Genomic DNA, 25008 nt, shown 5'->3' with positions numbered 1-25008 from the left:
GAGGTCCCCAATTTGTATATAAAACAGGTAAAAATAATAAATTCTACTTTGAGCATAATATCCCACAATGACCCATGGTAATGAAAGGTACATTTAGATGTAGCACATGCAAACAGTGCCCATACATTTTAGAAAATGATACTGTACAAGTAGAAGGCAGGACTCGACCAGTAAAACTGCAGAAAGGCAACTGCAACACCAGAGGTATTGTATATATTGCCGTCTGTCAGACATGTAGGAATTACTATGTAGGGAAAATGGAAAGAGCTTTAAAATCTAGGATTTATGAGCATTTATATGCTATTTCAAGGGGTAATACTAGCAATGCTTTTTATAAGCATACACTCACATGTCAGGATTTTCACTATTTTAAGTTTGGAATCGTGGAGGTGGTTCCAAAAAGTCTGAGAGGGGGGTGGTGGGAGCTCAACGTTGATTTAAGGGACTTGTCCTGGATAATTAGACTAAATGCTACAAATGTTCCTGGTCTAAATGAACATTTTTTATTATTACCAGTATTGAAAAGAAAAGCTTTAAAGCTATAAAAAAACTTCAACTAAACATGAATTGTGTATGTATGTATATGTGTGTGTGTATACATACATATATATATATATATATATATATATATATATATATATATATATATATATATATATATATGGGTCTACTTCATTTCACCTAACTTCCAAATCACTGACTTTCATTTCACTGAAATTTCATTTGACTGACACTTCATTTCACTGACAGTTCATTTGACTGACAAGTATTATTAGCAAGAAAATGGAATATGCCCCCTTCCCCACTGTAGTGCGACCGTGGAGTTAGAATATATAGTTGGGGGTGTGTGAGGGGCACAGCCCCCGACATCGGGGGGTGTGGGGGGCGCAGCCCCCCACTTCATTTCATATGATATTCTTAAGTTTTGATATAATATTGCTTAGTAAAAGAAAAGTAAGTGGGGGGCTTCGCCCCCCACCCCCCCATTGTGGGGGGCTGTGCCCCCCACACCCCCCAACTATATATTCTATCTCCAAGGTCGCACTACAGTGGAGAAGGGGGCATATTCCATTTTCTTGCTAATAATACTTGTCAGTCAAATGAACTGTCAGTGAAATGAAGTGTCAGTGAAATGAAATTTCAGTCATTTGGTCTCAGTCAAATGGGAGTCAGTGAATTGGAAGTTAGGTGAAATGAAGTAGACCCATATATATATATATATATATATATATATATATATATATATATATATATATATTTATATATATATATATTGTTGGTTTTATAAATATAAACTTGTTATGTTTAAACTGTGGAGTGCTTGTGAATTTACACTGTTGGCGCCTTTTTCGCGCCTTCTGATTTAGCCCTAAGAGTCTACTTGTGAAGGCTTTGCAGGTGTTTTTAAAAGCTGAGATTGGTGGATTAGTAGCTATTTTCCCTTGCTTATCTATAGCTAAGAGTGCCGGTTGGTAGTGTTTGTTTGATCTCCCTGACTCGGCTTACTGAACTCCGTTACCCTCGTGGAGTTCTCGAAAGTGCATAAAAACTACCTGTCTTACCCAGTTGTGATTGCTCACACAGTGGGTTTCAATAGTCTGCAGCGCTGCCTCACATGCAGTTGAAAATAAACATTAGGCTTTAGTGAACTACAAAAACTGTTTTAAAACTACTGTCCTTAACTCCCACTTAAGTGGACCTTTCTCTGAATGTGACTGTTTATACATGGGTCTCCGAAGTCTGTATAAAGCGTTTTGAGCTACACTAAATAGTTTATATCCCTGATCCTTAAATTCTTGTCACCCTCATGGAGTTCTTATAAGTGAATAATAGTCCCTGTCTTGTTCATTTGTGCTTGCTCGCACAGTGGGTCTGAATAGTTTGTAGCGCTGCCGCTCGTTCAGCTGAAAGCCAACATTAGGCTTTGGTGAACTACAAAACCTGATTTAAACTAATTCCCTTAACTCCCACCCAAGAGGACCTTTCTCTGAGTGTGCCTGTTTATATATGGATCTCCGAAGCCTGTATAAGGCATTTTGAGCTACACTAAATGGTTTATTTAGTGTAATAAGTATATTTATTTATTTAGTGTATTAGTGTAATATAGTAAATTTTTACACTAAATTGTTTAGTTGTGCTTGCTCGCTCAGTGGGTCCAAACAGTTAGTAGCACTGCCGCTCGTGCAGTTAAAAGCCGACATTAGGCTTTGGTGAACTACAGAAACTGATTTAAACTAATTTCCTTAACTCCCACTCAAGCAGACCTTTCTCTGAGTGTGCCTGTTTGTACATGGGTCTCTGAAGCCTGTATAAGGCATTTTGAGCTACACTAATAGTTTAGTTAGTGTAGTCAGTATAGTAGTTTATTTGTGTATTAGTGTATTATTGTACATTTTTACACTAAATTGTTTAGTTGTGCTTGCTCGCACAGTGGGTCTGAATAGATTGCAGTGCTGCCTCTGGTGCAGTTGAAAGCCAACATTAGGCTTTGGCGAACTACAAAAACTGATTTAAACTAATTTTCTTAACTCCCACTCAAGCGGACTTTTCTCTGAGTGTGTTTGTTAAAACATGGGTCTCCAAAGCCTGTAAAAAGCTTTTGTACAACACTAAAAAGTTTATTACCCTGATGCTTGAATTCTCCCCACAGACCAACCTTGTACCACGTATGTTTTAGCATAGTATTTGAAGTAAATATTTAATTTCAGTGCTACTACAAAAGGGTACTGAACTATAGCACTATAGAGTAATACATTGTTGCTAACAAGATTTTGGAAAGGCATAATTGCTATCTACTGATATTGTTTCTGTGAATGATTAGCCCATTTTTGTAAAGTTTGGGTTTTTGGAAATGTAACTTGCTATAAATGTATGTGTCTCTGATTGATTAGTGTAATGTATGAGCAAGCTTACCTTGCTATGTGATAACTACTGTTTCTCATTCCTACCTTCTCTCTCTTGCCTCTTTAAGTTACCTGCTCATCTTGTGCTTCCTGTACTAGTCTATAGGAGCATAAATGACCCTCTCCAATTACCGGTGGCTCACTTCACTGAATGATCTACCCTACAATCCCTCTCTCAAGGACACCAGTAAAGTAAGTTTGTGGAATAATTCCTGCCAGAAAGACTTTCTACTATTGTACCTATACTACATGGTTAGAGAAAGTCCTGAGCTTGGACAGCCAGCAGCCTCTAACCCCCCTGCTGTACCTCACACACTCTTCCCATCCCCTTTTTAAAACTCCCTTTGTCTAACAACCTTTTCCTTGTTGTACTCTAACTCCCTCTCTTATCAGCCTTGCAATATCAGGCCTGTCCATTAGGGGGCTCCCTTACCCCAGCTATTCTCTCTTTTCTTATCTCTTATGCCCAGATACTTACATTAAGTTTCTCCTGCTGTGCCTTAACTGCTATTTAGTCCTCTCACTTTACCCTCTACTTGTACTGTCCACACCCACCTCTTCTAGGCTCAATTCTCACTACCCTTTTCCTACATCTGTCTCTTCAAACTTACCTTCTGGATTCAGTTCTGCTGATTGTTTTTTGATAACTGCATCTGTATCTGTCTCAACCCGCTCCGTTCGCCCTGTGGGTTCAATCCACTCCCCTCCCTGCCCCCAATTTCCACCCACCCAGGGATCCCACTCTTATACTTACTTAACCACACCTCTTCCTCTTCCAACTACTTCTAGAGATTACTAGCCACACCTCTTCCTCTTCCCATTACTCTCAGAACACTTTACCAATTTTCATCTTCTCTCATATCTACCTTCTCTTAACACTCCCTTCTATCTTACAATAACCTTCACACTTCTCCATCCTCACCTTTTATACTTCCTAATTCTACATACACTTATCCAATAGTAAATTTGCACATGTATAAACCACCCACCCCATTATATGTCCTACTTTTATTCACACTACTACTACTTCTTCGTCTAACCTTTGCCTACCTCCTCACCTCCTATGAATACCCAATACATCTCGACCATCATTATCCTAACAAGGAAACCAATCCTCTATCCCTACCACTCCTTTTTAACCATGCTAATATAACATCTTTACCCAACTACTTACTTGCAAAGTATCATAGAATACTACATATTAAATATAACACACTTAATCTCAGCAAAAATCTACTTCTATACAACAAATTCCCAAACCCAAGCTATATAGGATTACTACTCTCAATAAAAGATGGAGACATCCACCCTAACCCAGGCCCAACAAGAACTCCTAGTACTCTCCACAGCCAAAATCACTACCCTATTGATTCCCTTAGTAAAACATCTAACTCCCTCCAAGTAGCCCATCTTAATATACATAGCATAAACAACAAAGTATCTCAACTCCAAGCTCTAGTAGAAGTATATTCCTTTGATATTCTCTCCTTAACAGAAACATGGTTAAAACCTGCTACCAAAGACAATGAAATCCTTCCACCTGGATATAACATACTAAGACTCGACCGAGTAGCCAAGAAAGGAGGAGAGGTAGCTATTCTATTTAAATCAGGCTTACAGTTAACCACCTACAGCTGTAAAATACCTCTTGATTCCAATGCAGAAATTCTCATCTCCAAACTTCATATTAACAATGCCAAATCCATCTATATAATCTGTATGTATCTTCCTCCTGGTAATAACATTACCACCATGGAAAATATTCTTTGCTGGTTATCCCAACACTTGCCCCAAGAAACCATAATCCTAGGAGATATAAACAATGACTGGAACTGCTATTGTAGCAGCCTCCCTACAACCCACATTAACCTATATGTTTTTTCACAAACCATTACATCCCCCACCAGGATCAATAAAGCTAACCAAAAAGCAAGAATATTAGACTGGATTTTCATAAACCATCACCCTCATAATTATGATTCAGGAACCCTCCCTGATGATATAAGTGACCACTCACTTACCTTTATTATCAGGCATAAAACACATACTCCCAATCCAACATTTGTCAGAAATATCAGATCCAAAAAGAACTTTAACCCTGAGCTATTCGAATTTTTTTCCCTTAAAACACCTCCCTTTAGAAGAATCCATCAATTACTTTAACTCTAACTTCCTTGCCATTCTCAACCAACATGCTCCAACCAGATTAATCAGAATTAAAACCAAGTCTGCCCCATGGCTTTCAAAAGTAACCAAACACAAAACGCACCTTAGAAATAAACATTGGGCCAAATGGAGAATGACTAAAAACCCTGTTGACCAACAAACCTTTAGACAGTTAAGAAATTACACTAAGAAAGCTATACTCTCTGATAAAAGAAATTACTACCTACAATTTCAACAAACTAACCAAAACAACCCACACAAATTCTGGACTAGCATTAACCAATTACTCCACCCAGGTCAATCCACCACACCTAACCCTCAAAATACTGACCATAATAATCCCATGAATACAGCCAATACATTCAATACCTTATTATCTAATACTATCCAAACACTAGCTAGTCAGCTATCACCTAATAACTTCACTTTACCTTCTTATAACTCTACCTCACCCCTCCTTTTCATTTGCAACCTGTCCCAACTACATATATTCTAACCCTCATGCAAAAACTAAAACCATGCTCTCCCTCAGCAGACCAACTACTTGCTGATTTTCTGCAGCTATCAGCCAAAGCTATAGCATATCCCATTTCCATTCTGATCAATAGGACTATTACCGAAGGTCACATACCTAGCCTATGGAAAGTCTCTCATATTATCCCCTCCATAAAGGCGGACACTCCATTGAGCTCTCCAACTACCGCCCTATTGCCCTTCTTTCACCTTTGGCAAAGATCATGGAGAAATGCATCCACAGGCAATTACTTGATCACTTAACCCAAAATAACAAACTTTCCAGCTGTCAACATGGTTTCAGACCCTCACACAGCACTACCACTGCCCTCCTTTCCTTTACAGATTGCATAAACAAAAACCGCAACCTTAATAACCTTTCCTCAGCACTATTTATTGACCTGTCCAAAGCATTTGACATGGTTAATCATCAGATTCTCATCAACATACTTGAATCCCTATCATTAGATGTACCTTCCATAAAATGGTTCCAGTCCTACCTAGATAAAAGACAAAGGCAGTAACCTGGCATAAGACTCTTTCTACCCTCCAACCAGTTACCGTAGGTGTCCCTCAAGGGTCCATACTGGGACCTCTCCTCTTCTCAATATTTATTAATGACCTTCATCTAGCCATCCCCCAAGCCACATGCATACAACATGCTGATGACTCCACACTTATATGCTCAGCCAAATCCACATCTGAACTTCTCTCTCATACTCAGAAGGCATTTAACGCAGTTGAACAATAGTTCACACAGCCTTGCCTACTTTTGAACCCCAAAAAAACTAGACTCCTCCTCTTTAATTTGACTCATAAGTCCACTCCGTTTGATTTCTCAGTTAAATCCACCAATGGTACCATTATATCACCAGACCCAACCACCAAACTACTGGGTATCACCATTGATAACGATCTGAACTTTGACATCCGTATCAACAATACTATAAAAACTGTCAACAAAAAACTTGGCTGCCTCTAAAGGATTAAACCTTACCTTTCCCCCACAGCTAGAACAGCCATAGCTCACACTCATCTAATCTCTACACTCCTCTATGCCTCACCTATTTTTACCAACCTTTCTAAAAATAACTTCAGCAAACTAGAAACTTCTTACAATAACATCGCTAGATTTGCAAAAGAAAACCCTTACAGAACCCACCATTGCATAAATATAAAGCAGCTTGGATGGCTGGAATTACAAAACGTGATTAAATTCCATAAACTAACCATTGCCCATAAAACTCTTTATAAACCTTCCAGTACTCCTATTCTATCTACCCTCATCACTCCATATACAAATCTGAAATCCCTACGTTCCTCACACAAAAATCTTCTACACACCACTAAACCTAACAACAAGGCTGGTGAATCTCTATTCTCTAATGCTGTCAGAAAAACCTGGAATCTTCTCCCCACTGACCTTTCCTCTCTTCCCTCTCTATCACTCTTCAAAAACAGACTGAAACTCTACCTTAGAACACACTGGTTGTGCCCCTGTACTAAACCTGACTAGGCATCTATCCATCTGATTAAACTTAGCTCTGCCCATCCCAGACTACTCATGAACTATTATATATTCCTTTTACCTATAAATACAGATTCCCTCCAAACTACAATATGTCCAGTTTCTGTAAATACTTCCTACTGAAGAATGTCTTTATTTTAATATAATTAACCTGTCTTCTCTTTTGACTTTAGTCCTTCTGTTTATGTTACTATACCTGCATATTGTATAGTATAAGCATTCTTGCACTATAAGTACTTCATTTTTGTCCGCACAGAATTTTCTGTTGTAACCTGTAAGATGCATTGTATATAATGAATGTTGCTATTTAGTCATTTTTTTCTGTTGTACCTGTAATCTACATTGTTTATTATGAATATTTTTATTTAGTCATTTTTTGTTTATTGATTACTAAGTTTTTCATTTATCTGTCTTGGAGTTTATCTCCCCGGGCCTTTACTGAAAATGGACATATATCCAGTTAGACTAGCCCGGTCAACAAATGTAAAATAAAATAAATAAACAAAGTTTTAAATTTTTAATTGCTATAACTTTTTTATTTTTTATTTTATTTGATGCATGTATTTAATTGCTATTTAATTCACAATTATGTTGTGAATGTATTGTTTTAAGTATATGACAGTGTTAATTGGTTGATTTATTAATAAGGGAATGTATTTAATGGTGACCTCACTTCCTTTCCATAAGTTCTGATGATGTCCCAGAGCATAGAAGGAGGGATGAAAGTGCTAAACTTTGTCAATAAATTGCTGTTTCTTGATTTCACTACGGACTGTTTGTGGAGCTTATTGTGAAATACACGTACAAGCACTTTTTTGTATTTATTTGTGTTTCATTTGTGCTTGTTTCCAAACGGTTTTGGTGGATTTCCTGGAATGTTTTTTATGTGGTCATAATAATGTTATACTGCCCTTTAAGTGATTGTGACTGAGTAATTGAACTGCTATGCAATTGAAATGAGAATGTGATTGGACAGAATGAGTTTAAAAGCTAGTGTATGGAATTAGTCACTGTCTGATGAAGCAGCTTTGGCTGCGAAAGCGGTCACCTTTTATTTATCTGTGAATAAAGTTTTTATGTTTTTATCTGCCGTGGTTTGGTGCCTACCAGTATTTTATTTTGGAACTTTTAATTCATACTGCGAGTAACTTTTGTGATATACTGGGCATTCAAGATAGTTGTAACCACTGTACTAGATACAACTAAATGACTTACGATAGAACAAATAACTGGAATACACAGTAAAATCAAGATTACTTGCCTTTTGAAAGAGTGAATCATCTGGGGTGGCAGCATAGCTTGTCTTTGGATAACGAACACGCTCTCGAGACTTGTCGAAAGGGTAGTTGGCGACTACAGCGCCTCCATGAAGGTTGGCAGACAGAACAAAATTATAACTCTGCATCCATTTGATCACAGCTCGAGTCTCTGGCTCGACCTGAAATTGAAACAGAAAAGGATTTTATCAGTACTTAGTTCACCTGAATTTTTATTTATTTATTTATTTGTTTATTTTTTACTGTGTTATTGCTATAGATCCTCTTATTAGAAGATCATCATATACTTGATATGCTTAAATCATTTGATGCAGGCTAAGGTCTACCTTTTGATACACTAAGTAGCAAGAGTTATGCAGTCTACAGGAAAGTAAAACAGAGCAATACATTTGTAGTTTAAATCTTTGTGATATGATTCTGTACAAGATACATTACATCTCATCACAAAATAAGTATGCTTACTTGCCCAAATGGCTTACTATATGATGCCTATATTTATTTATTTATTTATTTACCTGGTAGGTGAGCCAGTATACTGATCCTTTTCAGTTATTGACTGGGTACTAACAGCAGTACAACAGTCACATTGAGAATACAAAGAGATGATCAATGCAGTGCAGTGGCAATAAACATGCACATAAAATGAACATTCTTCAAGTAAAAATAAAAGTTTTATAGGGTTTTCATTACCCATTTCCACTGATGCTATGGGAATTAGGAAAATTGTAGATGAAAATTGCAAAATAGTAGCAGGGAATAAAGAACTTAATAAGGTTTTTGAAATAACCCAAAGTTTTGCTAAAAATGTTTTGCGTTGAAAAAGGTATTTGAGTACACTTGTTCCAATGACGTTTATTCTAAGAAAGGTATGCTTAAGTGCAACAGGTGTAAACAGTGCAGATTTGTCAATGAAGGTTTGAATGTAGTACTTACTCACAATAGTTTACAGATATGGTCCAAGAATAAATTTATGTACAATTCAACTTATGTAGTTTATCTAGCTATCTGTGACATCTGCCAAAGTTTTTATGTAGGGAAAAACATCGGTAAAATAATTAAGAGAATATCAGGACATGTTTTGGCAAAAATAAAATAAATAAATAAAAAAATAAGGATGAAAGAAATGCATTGGCTAAACACTACCTGGCATGTGCAGAGTTTAGAACGTTTTTGTTTTTTTGTAATAGATTATGTCAAACTGGTTCCATTTGGTGGTAATGTAAAGAATTATATGGAAGTAAAAGAACTTCATTGGCAAATATTTTTGGAAGCAGATAGATTGCCAGGTTTTAATGAAAATATTAATATCAAATGCCTTTTGAAAACCTGAGAATGAAATTAGTGACATGGTTTTATGTACATTGACATATGGATTTTTATATGTTTTTTTATTTTATATTTATTAATTTGCAAATGATGATGGGTAGTATAAATCATGTATTTTAGGAGCTAGAGTTAAGTAAGCAGGGGTCACTTTATTACAATGCAATGCTGTTTAAGGTATTTTAAGTGGTGGGGCTTTAACTTTTTGGGAGGGAAAAGTCATATGACCTAAATCAAAGTTGATTTAAATGGATCTGTTCACTGCATTTTATGTTCTGAAGAAGTTCTAAAAGTATATTAAAGGACAAAGCACTAAACATACTATTTCTGCAATGGTTGCGATCTTCACTTATTGTTATAGGCTGTAGCAAACAGCTACGGTGTTTTTTTCTAGTGTAAAGCTTTGGTGTTGACCAAATTCCATTGAGTATTTTTTCAAAACATTTCCAAGTTGCTATATTCATAAAAAAACAAAGTATGAACATAATTACGATGTAGTTTGAAATATACAGCATGCACAAGTCAGAGATAATATGATACTTCAACCAAGAAAATCAGACAGGTGTAAATGAAATGTTGAGAATAAATTACCATATGGTATGGAGATGATATAATTATTTAGCCAATATCTCAGAAGCATGACCATTTGGCTTCTTTAGGTAGGAATTATTTAGATTGTTTTTGAATGTTTGTAAGATTTTACTATTTTTTACATCATTTGGCAAATAATTCTACACTGCAGGTCCTTGTCTTAAAAGGCTCATTCTCCTACAGCATCTCTGAATTTCGGTCTGACTAGTAAAAGAATATCATCTTGGCTGCTCCTCTTAATAGAAGACCTACTGGTAATAGGTAGCGAAATGAAATCTTCTGGTAAATCACAATTATGTGGTTTTGGGTCAACCAGAAGTACAATCCCATATATTTTGAGTTTTTTCTTTTTTAACTTCAAGAAACTTTATTGTCATTAACATGAAACTTCATCAGCACAACATTAAATAGAACTTTAAACCAAACATTACATCCATCATGCCCTGATACGTTCGCACCAAGTTATTCCAAGCATACAAAAAGATACACCCAAGTTCGTAAAGGAAATAAGCATCTATGTCAACTTTCAAAGCTGTACATGATCGATTGCTATAATAATGTAAGTTTCTGGTAATGTCTTTGGACAGATATTTCCAATGTTTAAAAATAATATCCGTAAACATTGTTTGAACTTATTACAACCCTTTCTTTTCCACAAAGGTTAATTTTGTATTATCAGGCAAGATATTCGGAGTCAAAATCCTTAGTCTGTCAAAGATAGAATGTTAGTCCTAAAGGCAAACTGAGCTGTAGAGTGTATTATTTTCCAGATGTCCTGAATGACAACAGTTCTACTCAAACTGCAAAATTCATTACAACATTGTGCTCCAAGATTGGTCAGTAGTGCAGGAGCATTATAGTCAGGTAGTCTGAAATCTCCACAATGAAACATATCACCTCCTGTCCATCTGTTAAGAAATTATATATATTTATGTAATGGCCCATAATGGTGGAGGTCTGACTTGTACCATGATCCAGTCAGTTAGATCTGAATCTCTGGTGTACCTTTGAAAATCTGGCAAGCCGACCCACATTTCTTGTTGGCCATCATTTTCCTCCTTGGAAACCTAGAATGAGAACTGCTGTACACATAAGATAAAACTTTTTCTGCGGTTTGTGTCTAAGAGGGTGTTGTGTAAGATCTGGGATACAGCATGACAAGAAAAGAAACTTTGATACTATAAATATTTTCACAATAGCTGTACAAACTAGAAACAGCAATTTTAATAGCTACCCAAGAAGCATGCTTCCCCTGAGTGGATTTACGTTAACAGTACTAATGTTGCTATACTGAGGGAAGACTGAATACTTGGATTCCCAGATACTTATGTGTAGTAGCCCACTTGATTCCATAATTATCTAAATTTTCTCATAGTGTGAGACAGCAAGCATTTAGGTGATAAAGAACCATTTTGTTTCAATTTACTTTCAGTCCTGATAGTGCTTCAAAATTCTGGAAGGCTTGTAATATTTTGGATAGATGCAATTCTGGATGTGTTACCCATAATCATCAGCAAACCAGGTATCTGTAAGGATGTGGCCATTTGACATGCTAGTCCTCCAGTGTGCATAGTGCTGTATGATATACAGATTCAAATCCTCCACAGCGAGGACAAAACGGGTCGTGACAGTAGGCATCTTTGCTGGGTTCCTTGACTTAGTTTAAATGGCTGGGAACTGATTACATTGGTAATAATGTTAGGCGTGGGGTTAGCATATAATACTCTGCACTACTCATCATGGTATGCAGGGATTCAAACTCATGAAGGATGCTGCACAGATGCAGGGAGGTGAAAGCCTTATTGCAATCGATAAAGGGTGCCACCACAGGGATCTATTCCTTCTGACTAAACTGTTGGATATTGAAGAAGAGTTTATGTACTCGCGGAATCCTTTTCAAATTTAGCAAGATAGGTCTATAACTGTATTTCCACTGGGTCCTTACCCTCTTTGAGGAAATGTAATAATATTTGCTATCCTTGTCTCATAAGATAATGTATGCACCCATTTGTTCTCTTTATACAATGAGAGAATGGTAGGGGCTAGCTGAATTAGACTTTAAAGACTTTTGCCATGATATTATCTGGTCCCACAGTCTTTCTTGAAAGTAATGCTTGAATTGCTTGGTTTATTTGCTCAACTAGATGTTAACTTAAGCCAGTTAATCACTTGATTAAAGTCTTCCCAGATGAGCTCCAGAAACCCAGGTGGTTCCCCATATAGGTTTTGGTAAAACTACCTCATGACCTCATTAATTTTAGAAGCTGAGTAGACCAATTGCATATCTACAGTCCTCAAACATAGTATAGTTTGAGCTTCTTTTCTCTGTCTTAATTTTTGTGCCAGTAGCCTTGGACTGTGAATCTGCTTGGGACAATAAGTGTGCTCATACCTTTCTCAGTAGCATTGATTTCCTGCAGTAAAGTCTTATTTGTACATCATGTGTTGAATGAATAGCACTGCTCTATTATTCTATCCTATTTCATTGTCATGCAGCCCTTTACACCACAGCTTATATGAGTAATTAAGTATAGCTGATAAAGGCACTCTCAAAGTAGTTCCATTTATTGATGACCTCAATGCCCACCCCTGCCAGCACTGGTTAGACCATTTCTTAATTTATGACAGCGCATCTGGATTTTTTAATAAAGACAAATCTATCCTATTATGTCTCATATAGGGTGACTTGAAATAGTTGGCACATGGTAGTGACACCCTGCATTGTTCTAAGAGCACATCCAGTGTAATCTTGACCATAATGACACTAACAAGTAGTGTGTTACTAATGATAAAAAGTCAATTCTACTCACAACCCCAGTGTGTGGGGCAAAATAAGTATTTCTTTTCCTGGATGTGTTGCTTGTTATGAATCTACCAAGTAAAATTCTGTCATCCATGACTGAATACATTTGTTGTTGTTATATAATTTGCGTTTTCCTGTTGGTAGACTATCGCTGCTGAAATCTAATACCTCACTGAAGTCAGCCTCAATTATTAGTGGAATTTGTGCTTTAGAAACTTTTTTGAGGACCTTTTGAAACTGAATGAAAGATGTGGTATCTTCTTGATTCAGTCCATAAAAGTCACCCAGGATCAATGCTCCTGAGGAAGTAAACATTTGGGAAATGATCCAGCTTCCATTACCAGCAGTTAAGGTATTAGATATAGAACATTTCAAAGTACTATGTACTAAGATGGCTACCCCATAGATGCCATTGTATTACAAGAGGTCACATACCATCCCTTCCATCCTTTAAATGTATGTGGGAGTAAGGCCTTTTTAAGTTTTGTTTCCTGCAAAAGGACAGCATGGACCTGTTCCTTTAAGAACTTTGATATGATAACCATAGCTCTGATGCCTATATTAAGACCTCTGACATTCCAAGTGAAAAAAACTCAGTCAAGGAGTAATATGAATTAATCCCATTGATATAATATGCAGTTCTATTGCCCAAAACTCACATGACTCATAAGGCAAAAGTTTAGCCCTGGCTGGAATTTGCTCACTAGCCTGGTTGCCCTCTTTAAACATGAATCAAGATTAATCCCGGAGAAGCTTAGCTGTATTTTCCCCATGTTGCTCACTTGGATATAAATCTTCCTCATTATAAATGCTCAAGTAGAGAGTAGAAGCCCCCAACGTTTTGTTGAATGGGGAAGCTGTACATAACATATTATAACCTTTTAAGTCTGAAACCCACCTGACCAGGCCGGAATCATTCTGCCTGGGGAGATGGGGGAAACTGAGACAAATAAGAATAAATGATGGCCATGTGCAGTACAAAACAAGTGTTAGCTACCCAGCCTTACCTCTAACCCACTTTTCCCACCTTAGCATGATGTACCAAGTAACACATGACTATTAACAGGGTGTGAGCTTGTGCTGAAGATATTTAGCTATCCCATGTAGAAAAACATACCTTAGAAAACATAGCAAATAACACATTTGCATAAAGCTGAATCTATAAAGCCCAAACAGATATAAACCACTGTGATCTTCCTTTAAATGTAAACACTTGTTAATAAAAAGCAGAACAGTTCAGTCTTGTCACTATACTGGCAAAGACTGATTTCCTTCATGAATCCTTAATTCTGTTAAGAGGTTTCTCATTGACATCTGTCTTTAGTAAATCCACTGAAATACCAAACAATTTAAGGCAAAACATTTATTTGTTAGAATAGACGGGCAGCATAAAGCGTCTCTAACATGATTTCACTTATCTAAAACTAGACTTAGTAACATAGCAGAATTACAGACACTAAGTATGTGAAAATGCAATGATTTGGAAAATTCCTTCCAATCATAATTCATATCCTTGACTGACAGCAAAAATATGCAATCATTATTCAGAACCTGCCAATGCTCTACATCCCTGCATTGTCATAAACTCTGCACTAAATCACAAGATTTTAGCCATGCACACAAATAGCAAGGCATTTACTATATATATATATATAACAAAATAAGGCCAAACTATAATATTCCTTTGTTTCATAAAAAAGCAGTAATAAGAGCTTTATCTAGCCTGCAGCATACACTCCCTTCAGAATACAAACATGTTCCTGATCTAAAATACAGAAATCCATTTTGTCAGTTGTAATGTCTGAAATAATTCTGCTAGAGAAAATCCATTCTGACACATTTATATTTAATATTTTAACATTATGCTCAACACTTTCCTTGATATAGATCCTTCAACGATACTTCGAGTTTTTCTCCCCTACTAGTGACCCATAGAAGTGCAAGGAAATATAGACCTACCAATTAAAGGGCAGTAGTACAACTTAAATGTCCATCTCTAAGTAGCACATTTCCTTGAATTCTCAATGCCAGGACACAACTTTTCCTCTTTATTCTCATCTATACAGTATAAGGACGAAAGACCACAAAAATGCTTTGGCTAAACATATTATTAGCAAAGGAGATAATCATCATTTCAAGTTTGCTATATTGGAAGTTGTAGCAAGTAATCCACGGGGTGGAAACATTAAGAGTATGCTGGCATACAAAGAGACATGTTGGCAGATACTGACGGATGCCACGACACCACCAGCATTAAATGATTATATATCAGTTAAATCATTACTAGAGATTATGAATTGATGAAAGTTGTAAACAATTTTATTATATATTAACAGTATTAATTGTTGTAAACATTTTAACATTATTTTTTATAGGTATAGCTTTCTTATGTTGTTAAAGTAGCTTTTTAGAAATGATAGGTTTATTTGAAATGTCATGTATTTAATAGTAGTATATAGCCTTAAGAATTTGAACGTGATTTTGGCGCCAAATAGATGTATTTAAACTAATGGGAATTGCAATTTGAATGTTCTGAGGAAGCTCACGGTTTAGTGAGTGAAAGAGCTTAACTTTATGGAATAAAACAGATTTCATGATCTATTTATCTGTTTTTGTTGCCAGTGGTTTTGTAGAATACATCTTTTATTCGTGGGTCATTGGCGAGTGGTAGCGTTCTGGACTTCGCTGTTTGGATAGTATAAGTATATAGAACGCTAACTTTTGTGTTCAGTTCTTATTAAATAATGCCATACTATAGTTCAGGATTATATGCATTGTACGGCCACCCAGCTGACATCTGGATCTAAGTCAACAATGAAATAGCCTGTAGATGTGTACCCAATTCCTTCATGTTGCTGCATTTCCAGTAGTGTCCAAAACCACTACCTGTTGTGAGGCTGCCTTGTTACTTCATTCTTCAGCCTGTTGTAGCTCTTGCAGTCTGTCTCAGTAAAATCCACTGAATCTTCTTTTTCTTCTTAAGAATGTTCTGTTAGTACGCTGATTCTTCCAAGAGAACAAGGCGGTTTCGGATTAACCAATTTGAAGGGGTATTTCAGAGTTACACAGTTAAGGCTCCTATACATAGCACAAGCAGAAATCTATAATTCAAAGTGGAAAGGATGATGATGACACAGAAGGAAGCTCAAGAAACAAGGAGAGACTGGGAATTTGGATGCCGATCCTTAAGGTGAATAACAATAACCATACAGAATATTACATTTAAAAAGTAGCAGAAAGTATTTTAAGAACTACGCCAACACAGGAATGGAGAAAGGAGATTCTGCCGATAGGGATGACTCCAGTTAGGGATTCCAGACAATAGGCAAGAGGGGGCTGGAATTTATTGGAGAAAACTGACAGAAGAACCAAGATACTGGGAGCAAATAATTAGGGGAAAGGTAAAAGAATGAGAAGAGGCCAAGTATTTATTTGGACTGCTGGCTAGAGATCACCTTCCCTATTAAGGATTGATATCAGAGTATAAGCAAAGAGAAAGAAAAAGGGGTACTATGTAAAAGACCAGCACTGGTAGAGTTTTAGTAGAATCTTATTATTTATTTATTTTTTATTTTATTTACATTTGTTAACCGGGTAGTGTCCAACTGAGTTGAAAAAAAATGTTTTCAGCGGAGACCTGGGGAGAAAAGCTCCACAATAAAAAGATTATTAAGGTACAAGCAGTAAACTTAGTTTAAGTAGTACATTGCTAATGATATGTAAATAAGCTTAAAAATATTATAGCAACATATAACAACAAAAGTACAATATAAACATGCATGCTTCAGGCATACAGGAATACTTAATATATATGAGGTACATAAGTCATGTAGCTTTACAAGGTGAGTTACTTCTGAAAGAACAAAATTGGTCATGTAGTTTTACAAGTTAGGCCATCTGAAGGAGCAAAGATTAATAAAGAAAAGACAGACAGTGGGATAGCCCTATGTGGGATGAGCACTATCTGGGTTATTATGTGTGAGATGGGTGGGAAAAAATATGAAGAATATTAGTTGGGAGCAATACAAGGGAATAGCCAATTATCATTTAAATAGTCTTTCAGGGTAGTTTTAAATGTAGACAGGTTGGGGTTTTTAGTTATCTGTTGAGGAAGGGTGTTCCAATCTTTGGCTATTTTATGGGAGTAGAGGGAGTCTTTGTGATAGTTGTGAGACTGGGTTACTTTCAGCATTAGTTTGTTGGATGACCTGAGGAGTCTACAGTTTGTGTTTGACTGGACTAGGTTTGATAGAGCTGGGCAATCAGTACGGTTGAATATGATTTTATGGGCAAGTGAAAGCTGTTTTAGTAATCTACAACAGAAGCTGCCGTTAAAAAGGGATAATTAGTAGAGCATGTAAAATATTGCATGATAACTATAAGACTCAATCAAAGGAGTTTGGGAAGAGAGACTGGATAAGCAGTTCACAAAGAAACAAAAGTCTAGACGATTTAGCATCTTTGCTTAGAAGTGTTTACTTAGGTATTTTTATACTCCAAGTAGACTCCAAAGAATTTCTCCCCAGGTAGATAGCAAATGTTGGAAGTGTGATGGGGAAGAAAAGGATAATTGGGAACATTTTTGGGGGGTATAATGAGTTGGAAGACTTTAAAACTTCCCTGCAGACTACTCTATCAGAAATACTGGGTGAGCAAATTGATATAACTAAGGAAATGACCTTTGTGAGCTATGATACAGAAGCAGAATTGCCTAGACATAGTAAGGCCTTGCTGAGTCTAATTACGGTGGCTTCCAAAAAAGCTACTAGAAAACAGAAATCAAACTCTAAAGCAGTAGTGAATAGTAAGAGAGACAAAACAAATGGAAATGGGATCTTTAGAAAAGGGTAGGAGTAAACTACATAAAAAAATGGTAATTGTGGGTACAATACATGCAGAAATGCACATGAATGTAATGTCTGCACATGAATGTAATGCCTTTACTGCTGTATGATGAATGCACATGAATGTAATGTCTGCACATGAATGTAATGCCTTTACTGCTGTATGATGAATGCACATGAATGTAATGTCTGCACATGAATGTAATGCCTTTACTGCTGTATGATGAATGCACATGAATGTAATGTCTGCACATGAATGTAATGCCTTTACTGCTGTATGATGAATGCACATGAATGTAATGTCTGCACATGAATGTAATGCCTTTACTGCTGTATGATGAATGCACATGAATGTAATGTCTGCACATGAATGTAATGCCTTTACTGCTGTATGACGAATGGACATGAATGTAATGTCTGGACATGAATGTAATGCCTTTACTGCTGTATGATGAATGCACATGAATGTAATGTCTGCACATGAATGTAATGCCTTTACTGCTGTATGATGAATGCACATGAATGTAATGTCTGGACATGAACATAGTGCCTTTACTGATATTGATCCCAGCTTGTAGCTGAAGAGTCAACAGACTAGCTTACCTACCTGGCATCAGTATATAAATTAAGAAATAAACTGGGCATAATTTTGCAGAACATCCTTGTTTTTTGCCTCATATTTTACCTTGACTCCTGTCTTCTTCTTCTTCTTTCGGCTGCTCCCATTAGGGGTCACCACAGCAGATCAACTGTTTCCATTTCTTCCTGTCCTCTGCATCTTGCTCTGTCACACCAACCGCCTGCATGTCCTCTCTCACCACATCCATAAACCTTATCTTCGGCCTTCCTCTTTTCCTGTTACCTGGCAGCTTCATCCTTAGCATCTTTTTTCAAATAAACTCTGCATCCCTCCTCAGCACATGTCCAAACCAACGTAATCTTGCCTCTCTGGTTTGTCTCTAAACCTTCCAACCTGGGCTGATCCTCTAATATACTTATTCCTAATCCTGTCCATCCTCATCACACCCAGTGCAAATCTTAACATCTTCAACTCTGCCACGTCAAGCTCTGACTCCTGCCTTTTTGTCAGTGCCACTGTCTCCAACCCGTATAACATAGCTGGTCTCACTACCCTCTTGTAGACTTTCCCTTTCACTCTTACTGGTACTCGTCTGTCACAAATCACTCCTGACACTCTTCACCACCCACTCCATCCTGCCTGTACTCTCTTCTTCACCTCTCTTCCACACTCACCATTACTCTGAACTGTTGATCCCAAGTACTTAAACTCATTCACCTTTGCCACCTCTACTCCCTGCATCCTCACCATTCCTCTGTCCTCCCTCTCATTCACACACATATATTCTGTTTTAGTCCTGCTGACCTTCATTCCTCTTCTCTCTAGAGCATATCTCCACCTTTCCAGGTTCTCCTCCACCTGTTCCCTACTCTCACTACAGATCACAATGTCATCTGCCAACATCATAATCCACGGGGACTCTTGTCTTATCTCGTCTGTCAACCTGTCCATCACCATTGCAAATAAGAAAGGACTCAGAGCTGATCCTTGATGTAATCCCACCTCCACCTTAAATGCATCCGTCACTCCCACCGCAGACCTCACCGCTGTCACACTACCCTCGTACATATCCTGTACCACTCTTACATACTATTCTCTGACACTCCCAACTTCCTCATACAATACCACAACTCCTCTCTAGGCACCCTGTCATATGCTTTCTCTAAATCCACAAAGACACAATGCAACTCCTTCTGACCTTCTCTGTACTTCTCCATCAACACTCTCAGAGCAAACATCGCATCTGTTGTGCTCTTTCCTGGCATGAAACCATACTGCTGATCAGTAATCATCACCTCCCTTCTTAACCTAGCTTCCACTACTCTTTCCCATAACTTCATGCTGTGACTGATCAGTTTAATCCCTCTGTAGTTACTACAGCTCTGCACATCACCCTTATTCTTAAAAATCGGTACCAAAACACTTTTTCTGCATTTCTCAGGCATCCTCTCACTTTCCAAGATTTCATTAAACAATCTAGTTAAAAACTCCACTGCCGTTTCACCTAAACACCTCTATGCTTCCACAGGTATGTCATCTGGACCAACAGCCTTTCCGTTCTTCATCCTCTTCATAGCTATCCTTACTTCCTCCTTGCTAATCCACTGCACTTCATGATTCACTATCTGCACATCATCCAACCTTCTCTCCCTCTCATTTTCTTCATTCATCAACCACTCAAAGTAGTTTTTCCATCTGCTTAACACACTCTCCTCACTTGTGAGTACGTTTCCCTCATTATCCTTTATCACCCTTACCTGCTGCACATCTTTACTAGCACAGTCCCTCTGTTTAGCCAATCGGTACTGGTCCTTTTCTCCCTCCTTAGTGTCCAACCTTTTATACAACTCTTCATACGCCTTATCCTTAGCCTTTGCCACCTCTCTCTTTGCCGTGCACCTCATCTCCTTCATCTCTTTGACAATCCCACTTCTTCTTCGCCAACCTCTTTCTCTGTATACTCTCCTGTGCTTCTTCATTCCACCACCAGGTCTCCTTGTCCTCCTTCCTCTTTCCAGATGTCACACTAAGCACCCTTTTAGCCATCTCTCTTACTAGCTCTGCTGTAGTTACCCAGCTATTCGGTAACTCTTCACTGCCACCCAGTGCCTGTCTTAACTCTTCCCTGAACATCACCTCACAATTAACCTTTTTCAATTTCCACCATTTGATCCTTGGTGCTGCCCTCACACTCATCCTCCTCTTCTTGATCACCAATGTCATCCTACAAACCACCATTCTATGCTGCCTAACTACACTTTCCCCTGCCACCACCTTACAGTCTCCAATCTCCTTCAGATTGGCCCTTCTACATAAGATATAATCCACCTGTGTGCATCTTCCTCCACTCTTGTATGTCACCCTCTTGTTAATATATGTATTCATCACAGCCATGTCCATCATTTTCACAAAATCCACTACCATCTGACCTTCTGCATTCCTTTGCTTAACACCATACCTACCCATCACTTCTTCATCCCCTCTGTTCCCTTCACCAACATGCCCATTGAAATCTGCTCCAATCACCAGTCTCTCACTCTTGGGTACAGTCATCACCACTTCATCCAACTCACTCCAAAAATTTTCTTTCTCATCCATCGCACACCCAACTTGTGGAGCATATGCACTAACAACATTCATCATTACACTATCAATTTCCAGCTTCATAAACATCACTCTATCCGACACTCTTTTCACCTCCAAAACACTCTTAGCATACTGTTCCTTCAGGATAATGCCTACGCCATTTCTCCTCCCATCCACACCATGATAAAACAATTTGAAACCACCTCCGATACACCTAGCCTTGCTCCCCTTCCATCTGGTCTCTTGCACACACAATATACCAACCGTCCTTCGGTTCATCATATCAGCTAGCTCCCTCCCTATACCAGTCATACTGCCAACATTCAAAGTACCGACCCTCACTATCACAGTCCTAGCCTTTACCTGCCTTCGGGCATGCCTTCCGCCTCTTTTCCCCTGTAAATATTTCATTTTCTGGTAAATCACTCAAAATCATACCTCTTAACTCAGTAGAATTTTGAAGAATGTCCAGATTATCACCTCATATTTTTTGTCTGTTCTTGGTAAAACTTGTGGATTTCTGGCAAACCACTGAGGATTCTTCTCACTAAATAATGAGACATTTGAGCCTGAGACTTCATGTCTTTCAGACAATGCATGCTAATGCAAAACCTGTTATTCTAGTAGCTTTCGAAGTTTATAAGATCAGTATATTTAAAATCTGTCCCTGATTTTGGCCCTTTAATAATCCCCTATCAGTTTTGGCTTTGTCCAAAATTCGTAAGCAAAAGTTGAAAGGTATGCAAAGAACAGTCCATCACTAATACCAGACATTCAAGTTCCACACTTCTGTTGTTCAGAAAATGCATGTCGATGCAAAACGTAGCCTATTAAAATTTTAAATATGTTTAAAAATTACCCTTGGTTTTGAGGAAAGAAGTTGATTTGTTAATCTTGAAAAATACTCACATAGGTATTTTTATGGTAACTGCGACCTTGAGGAGCTGGAAAAAGACAATTTATTACTCAATCTTTCTGTCTGCCTAAGCTTGTAGTTATCTCAAAAACACCATTGTGAATGTTTCTGTGTAATTTCTACTCTGGCAACAGTTTCAGGGCACATTGGGCAGCTGATAAAAAAACATACACAAGGTCACAGAGAATCCGACAAATCCAGCTCAAACAACTTGAAATGTAATATTAGCTCTTTTGTTTTATTTCATAATAAAACTTGTTCAGATGAAGTGAACCAAACCCACACTGTTTGGTTCATCTCTTCAGCTTTTTAAAAACAAGTCGTCACATGATCTTTTAGAATTGTATTTAATCAGTGTGTGTTTGGTTCACTTTATCTGAAGAAGTTTTATTATAAAATATTTATTATAAAATGAAAGCAGTAATATGTTTCAAGTTTGAGCTGGATTTGTTGGAATCTCTGTGGCCTTGCATGTGTTTTTCTTCTGTTTTGGTTGACAATGGGCAGCTGTTGAAAGTATGGGAGGATCTCACCCTCCCTACCTTATGGTTCTGGCACCCATGTAAAGTTTGACTGACAAGAACTGGATAGATCATATGTGATGTATAATGTTTACAAATAAAAATATATCAATATGGTTTGTTTTCATTTATATAAATGTATGATTACCTACGTCATAAGTGATAATTTAATAAAGATGTACAGTACTACTTCCATCTCCAAAACCCAAAACAGTTCTGGAATTCAGTCTCCACTCTATTAAACCCTGGCACCAAAAGCAATCCATGCCCAAACCCTGACAAAACCCCTGCTGAACTAGCTACCCTTTTCAGCTCCTACTTCATAGACACTGTATCCAAACTGGCGTCCACCTTTCCTACAGCTACTCACAACAGCAACCTCACTTCTACAAACCGTACCCCAGAAAAGCCTTCCCACCAGTCTTTCTCCTTCTCTCATGTTCCCACTTCCACTATTTCTAAACTCCTGCTAAAACTCAAACCTGGTAGCACCACCCCAGACACTTTACCCCCAGAATACCTTCAAATGTCTGCCAAATCCATCAGCTACCCCATAAGCATTCTCATAAACAGATCTATTCAAGAAGCCTATGTACCATCCATTTGGAAGAAAGCTTATATCATACCTTTACATAAAGGCGGTAATAATTCAGACATCTCAGATTTCTGCCCTATAGCCATTCTATCTCCTATTTCTAAAATAATGAAAAAATGTATTCAAATTCAACTCATGGATTACCTATCCCAAAACCAACTACTTTCCACTATCTCTGCTTAATATCGGAGCTTTGGCCGGCTAACATCTACCTGAAATCAGCTGGACGTATAAGTGAATTTAAGTACACTTTTATCTGCTCTTTTGCATACAGTACTGTATTCAATTTTCTGCTTCAGGTGGCTCACCACAAGTTTGGGGAAGAATGCAATGTAAGTGAGTGCCAGGATGTCCTAATGCATGTTGTCTGTTCATGAGGACAAGTCTGATCATCCAAACATAATCAAGTACATAGAGTTTTGTGCATCAGAGCTTTGAGGGATAAATGATAGTTGGCCTGTGTGCATTTTTACCATCTGACTGGGCAGTCGTGTGGATTTAATGAGCCTGTGAACTTGAGCATGCAGATTTAATAGATACATAGTGAAGTGCAGACTGTCCTAGTGATCTTTTACAATTGGCAAAATGCGGGGAGTGCCTTCTGTGTGTAGTCTGCATGTCCTCCCTGTGGTTGGGTGGGCGTTCGAAAGACATGTGTAAACGGGCGTGCCTTCATTGAAGGTTGAACATCGAGCTGGCACCTCGGCATTCGTCAAAATCTACTGCCAATCATTAGCGGACCGGAGTTTCGCTGTGGCGACCCGGAAAAGCTGAAAGACAACATTTGTATTTTTCACTTAATATTAACTCAACTGAAGTTGTGGCTGTCTCTCCACGGTTAGTTCTCCACCCACCCTCCCTGTTCTTGTTCATTCATCTGCTCTTATTGTAACTGTCTTAGTTGCTCTTCTGCATGCTGTTATCTGTTCAGTCACTCTTACTCTGCACTTATTACTGCTTGTTAGTAGCCTTCTAATTTACTGCCTTCTGCACTTGTTTTTTAGTTATTTGTTAATTTAATTGCATTTATTTGAACTGTATGTGCCGTAGTGTTGCTACATGCTCAGGTGTGCTGGCCTGCACTACAATTTGAATTGTATTTACTGCTGTTTTAGCTCCTTTTCTGTAACAAAAAAAAAAAAATTCTAAGCTTGTTTCCTGCCTTTCCTGTAACTAGTCAAGTCCAGATACAGACTTGCTGTATCCAAGACTGTTGGTAAGCTTCTGAGCCCCCCAAGCCTTTCTGTGTTGGAAGAAAGCCTTCTAGCTTATCAGCGGGAGTGGTAAGCACTAGGTTGCCTATCCCCCATGGGAAGAGTGAGTTTTGACCCAGAAATTGTAGTTCATTGGCTGTTTGGGCAGTTTTTCCATCTCTTTCTACTTTCTAGTTAAAAGCCCGTTTTGCGTTTGGTCCCCACCTTTCCTATAACTAGTGTAATCCAGGTACAGATTTGCTATATCCAGGACTGTTGGTAAGCCTCTGAGCTCCCCAGCCCTTCTGTGTTGGAGAGAAGCCTTCTAGCTTATCAGTGGGAGTGGAAAGCACTAGGTAACCTATCTACCACAAGAGGAGTAGTTTCTGGCCCAGAAATTTTAGTTTATTGGCTGTGTGGGAAGGTTTTCCATCTCTTTCAACCTTCTGATTTAAAAGCCTGTGTTTGCACTTGTTCCCCACCTTTCCTGTAACTAGTTTAGTCCCGGTACAGATTTGCTGTATTCCAGGGCTCTTTTTAAGCTTCTGAGCCCCCCCCCCCCACTCCAAGCCTTTCTGTGTTGGAGGGAAGCCTTCTAGCTTATCAGTGGGAGTGGTAAGGATTAGGTAGCCTATCTACCACAAGAGGAGTGGTTCCTGGCCCAGAAAT

At 38.0% G+C, this 25008-nt stretch overlaps 1 protein-coding gene across 1 annotated transcript in view; it reads right to left on the bottom strand.

Moving 5' to 3' along the window:
* Positions 1–25008, bottom strand: part of CPN1 (carboxypeptidase N subunit 1) — a 549032-nt gene that overhangs the window by 234477 nt on the left and 289547 nt on the right. Inside the window, exon 4 of the mRNA XM_044056935.1 lies at positions 8372–8548. Coding sequence (XP_043912870.1) covers positions 8372–8548 — 177 coding nt within the window. The remainder of the gene's footprint in view (positions 1–8371; positions 8549–25008) is intronic.

Source organism: Protopterus annectens, chromosome 14.part0 (assembly GCF_019279795.1).
Source record: "Protopterus annectens isolate FY-2018-M chromosome 14.part0, PAN1.0, whole genome shotgun sequence".
In the NCBI taxonomy this organism is placed as follows: Eukaryota; Metazoa; Chordata; order Ceratodontiformes; family Protopteridae; genus Protopterus; species Protopterus annectens.
Note: the sequence above shows the minus strand (reverse complement) of the source record. Positions and strands in the feature narration are given on the sequence as shown.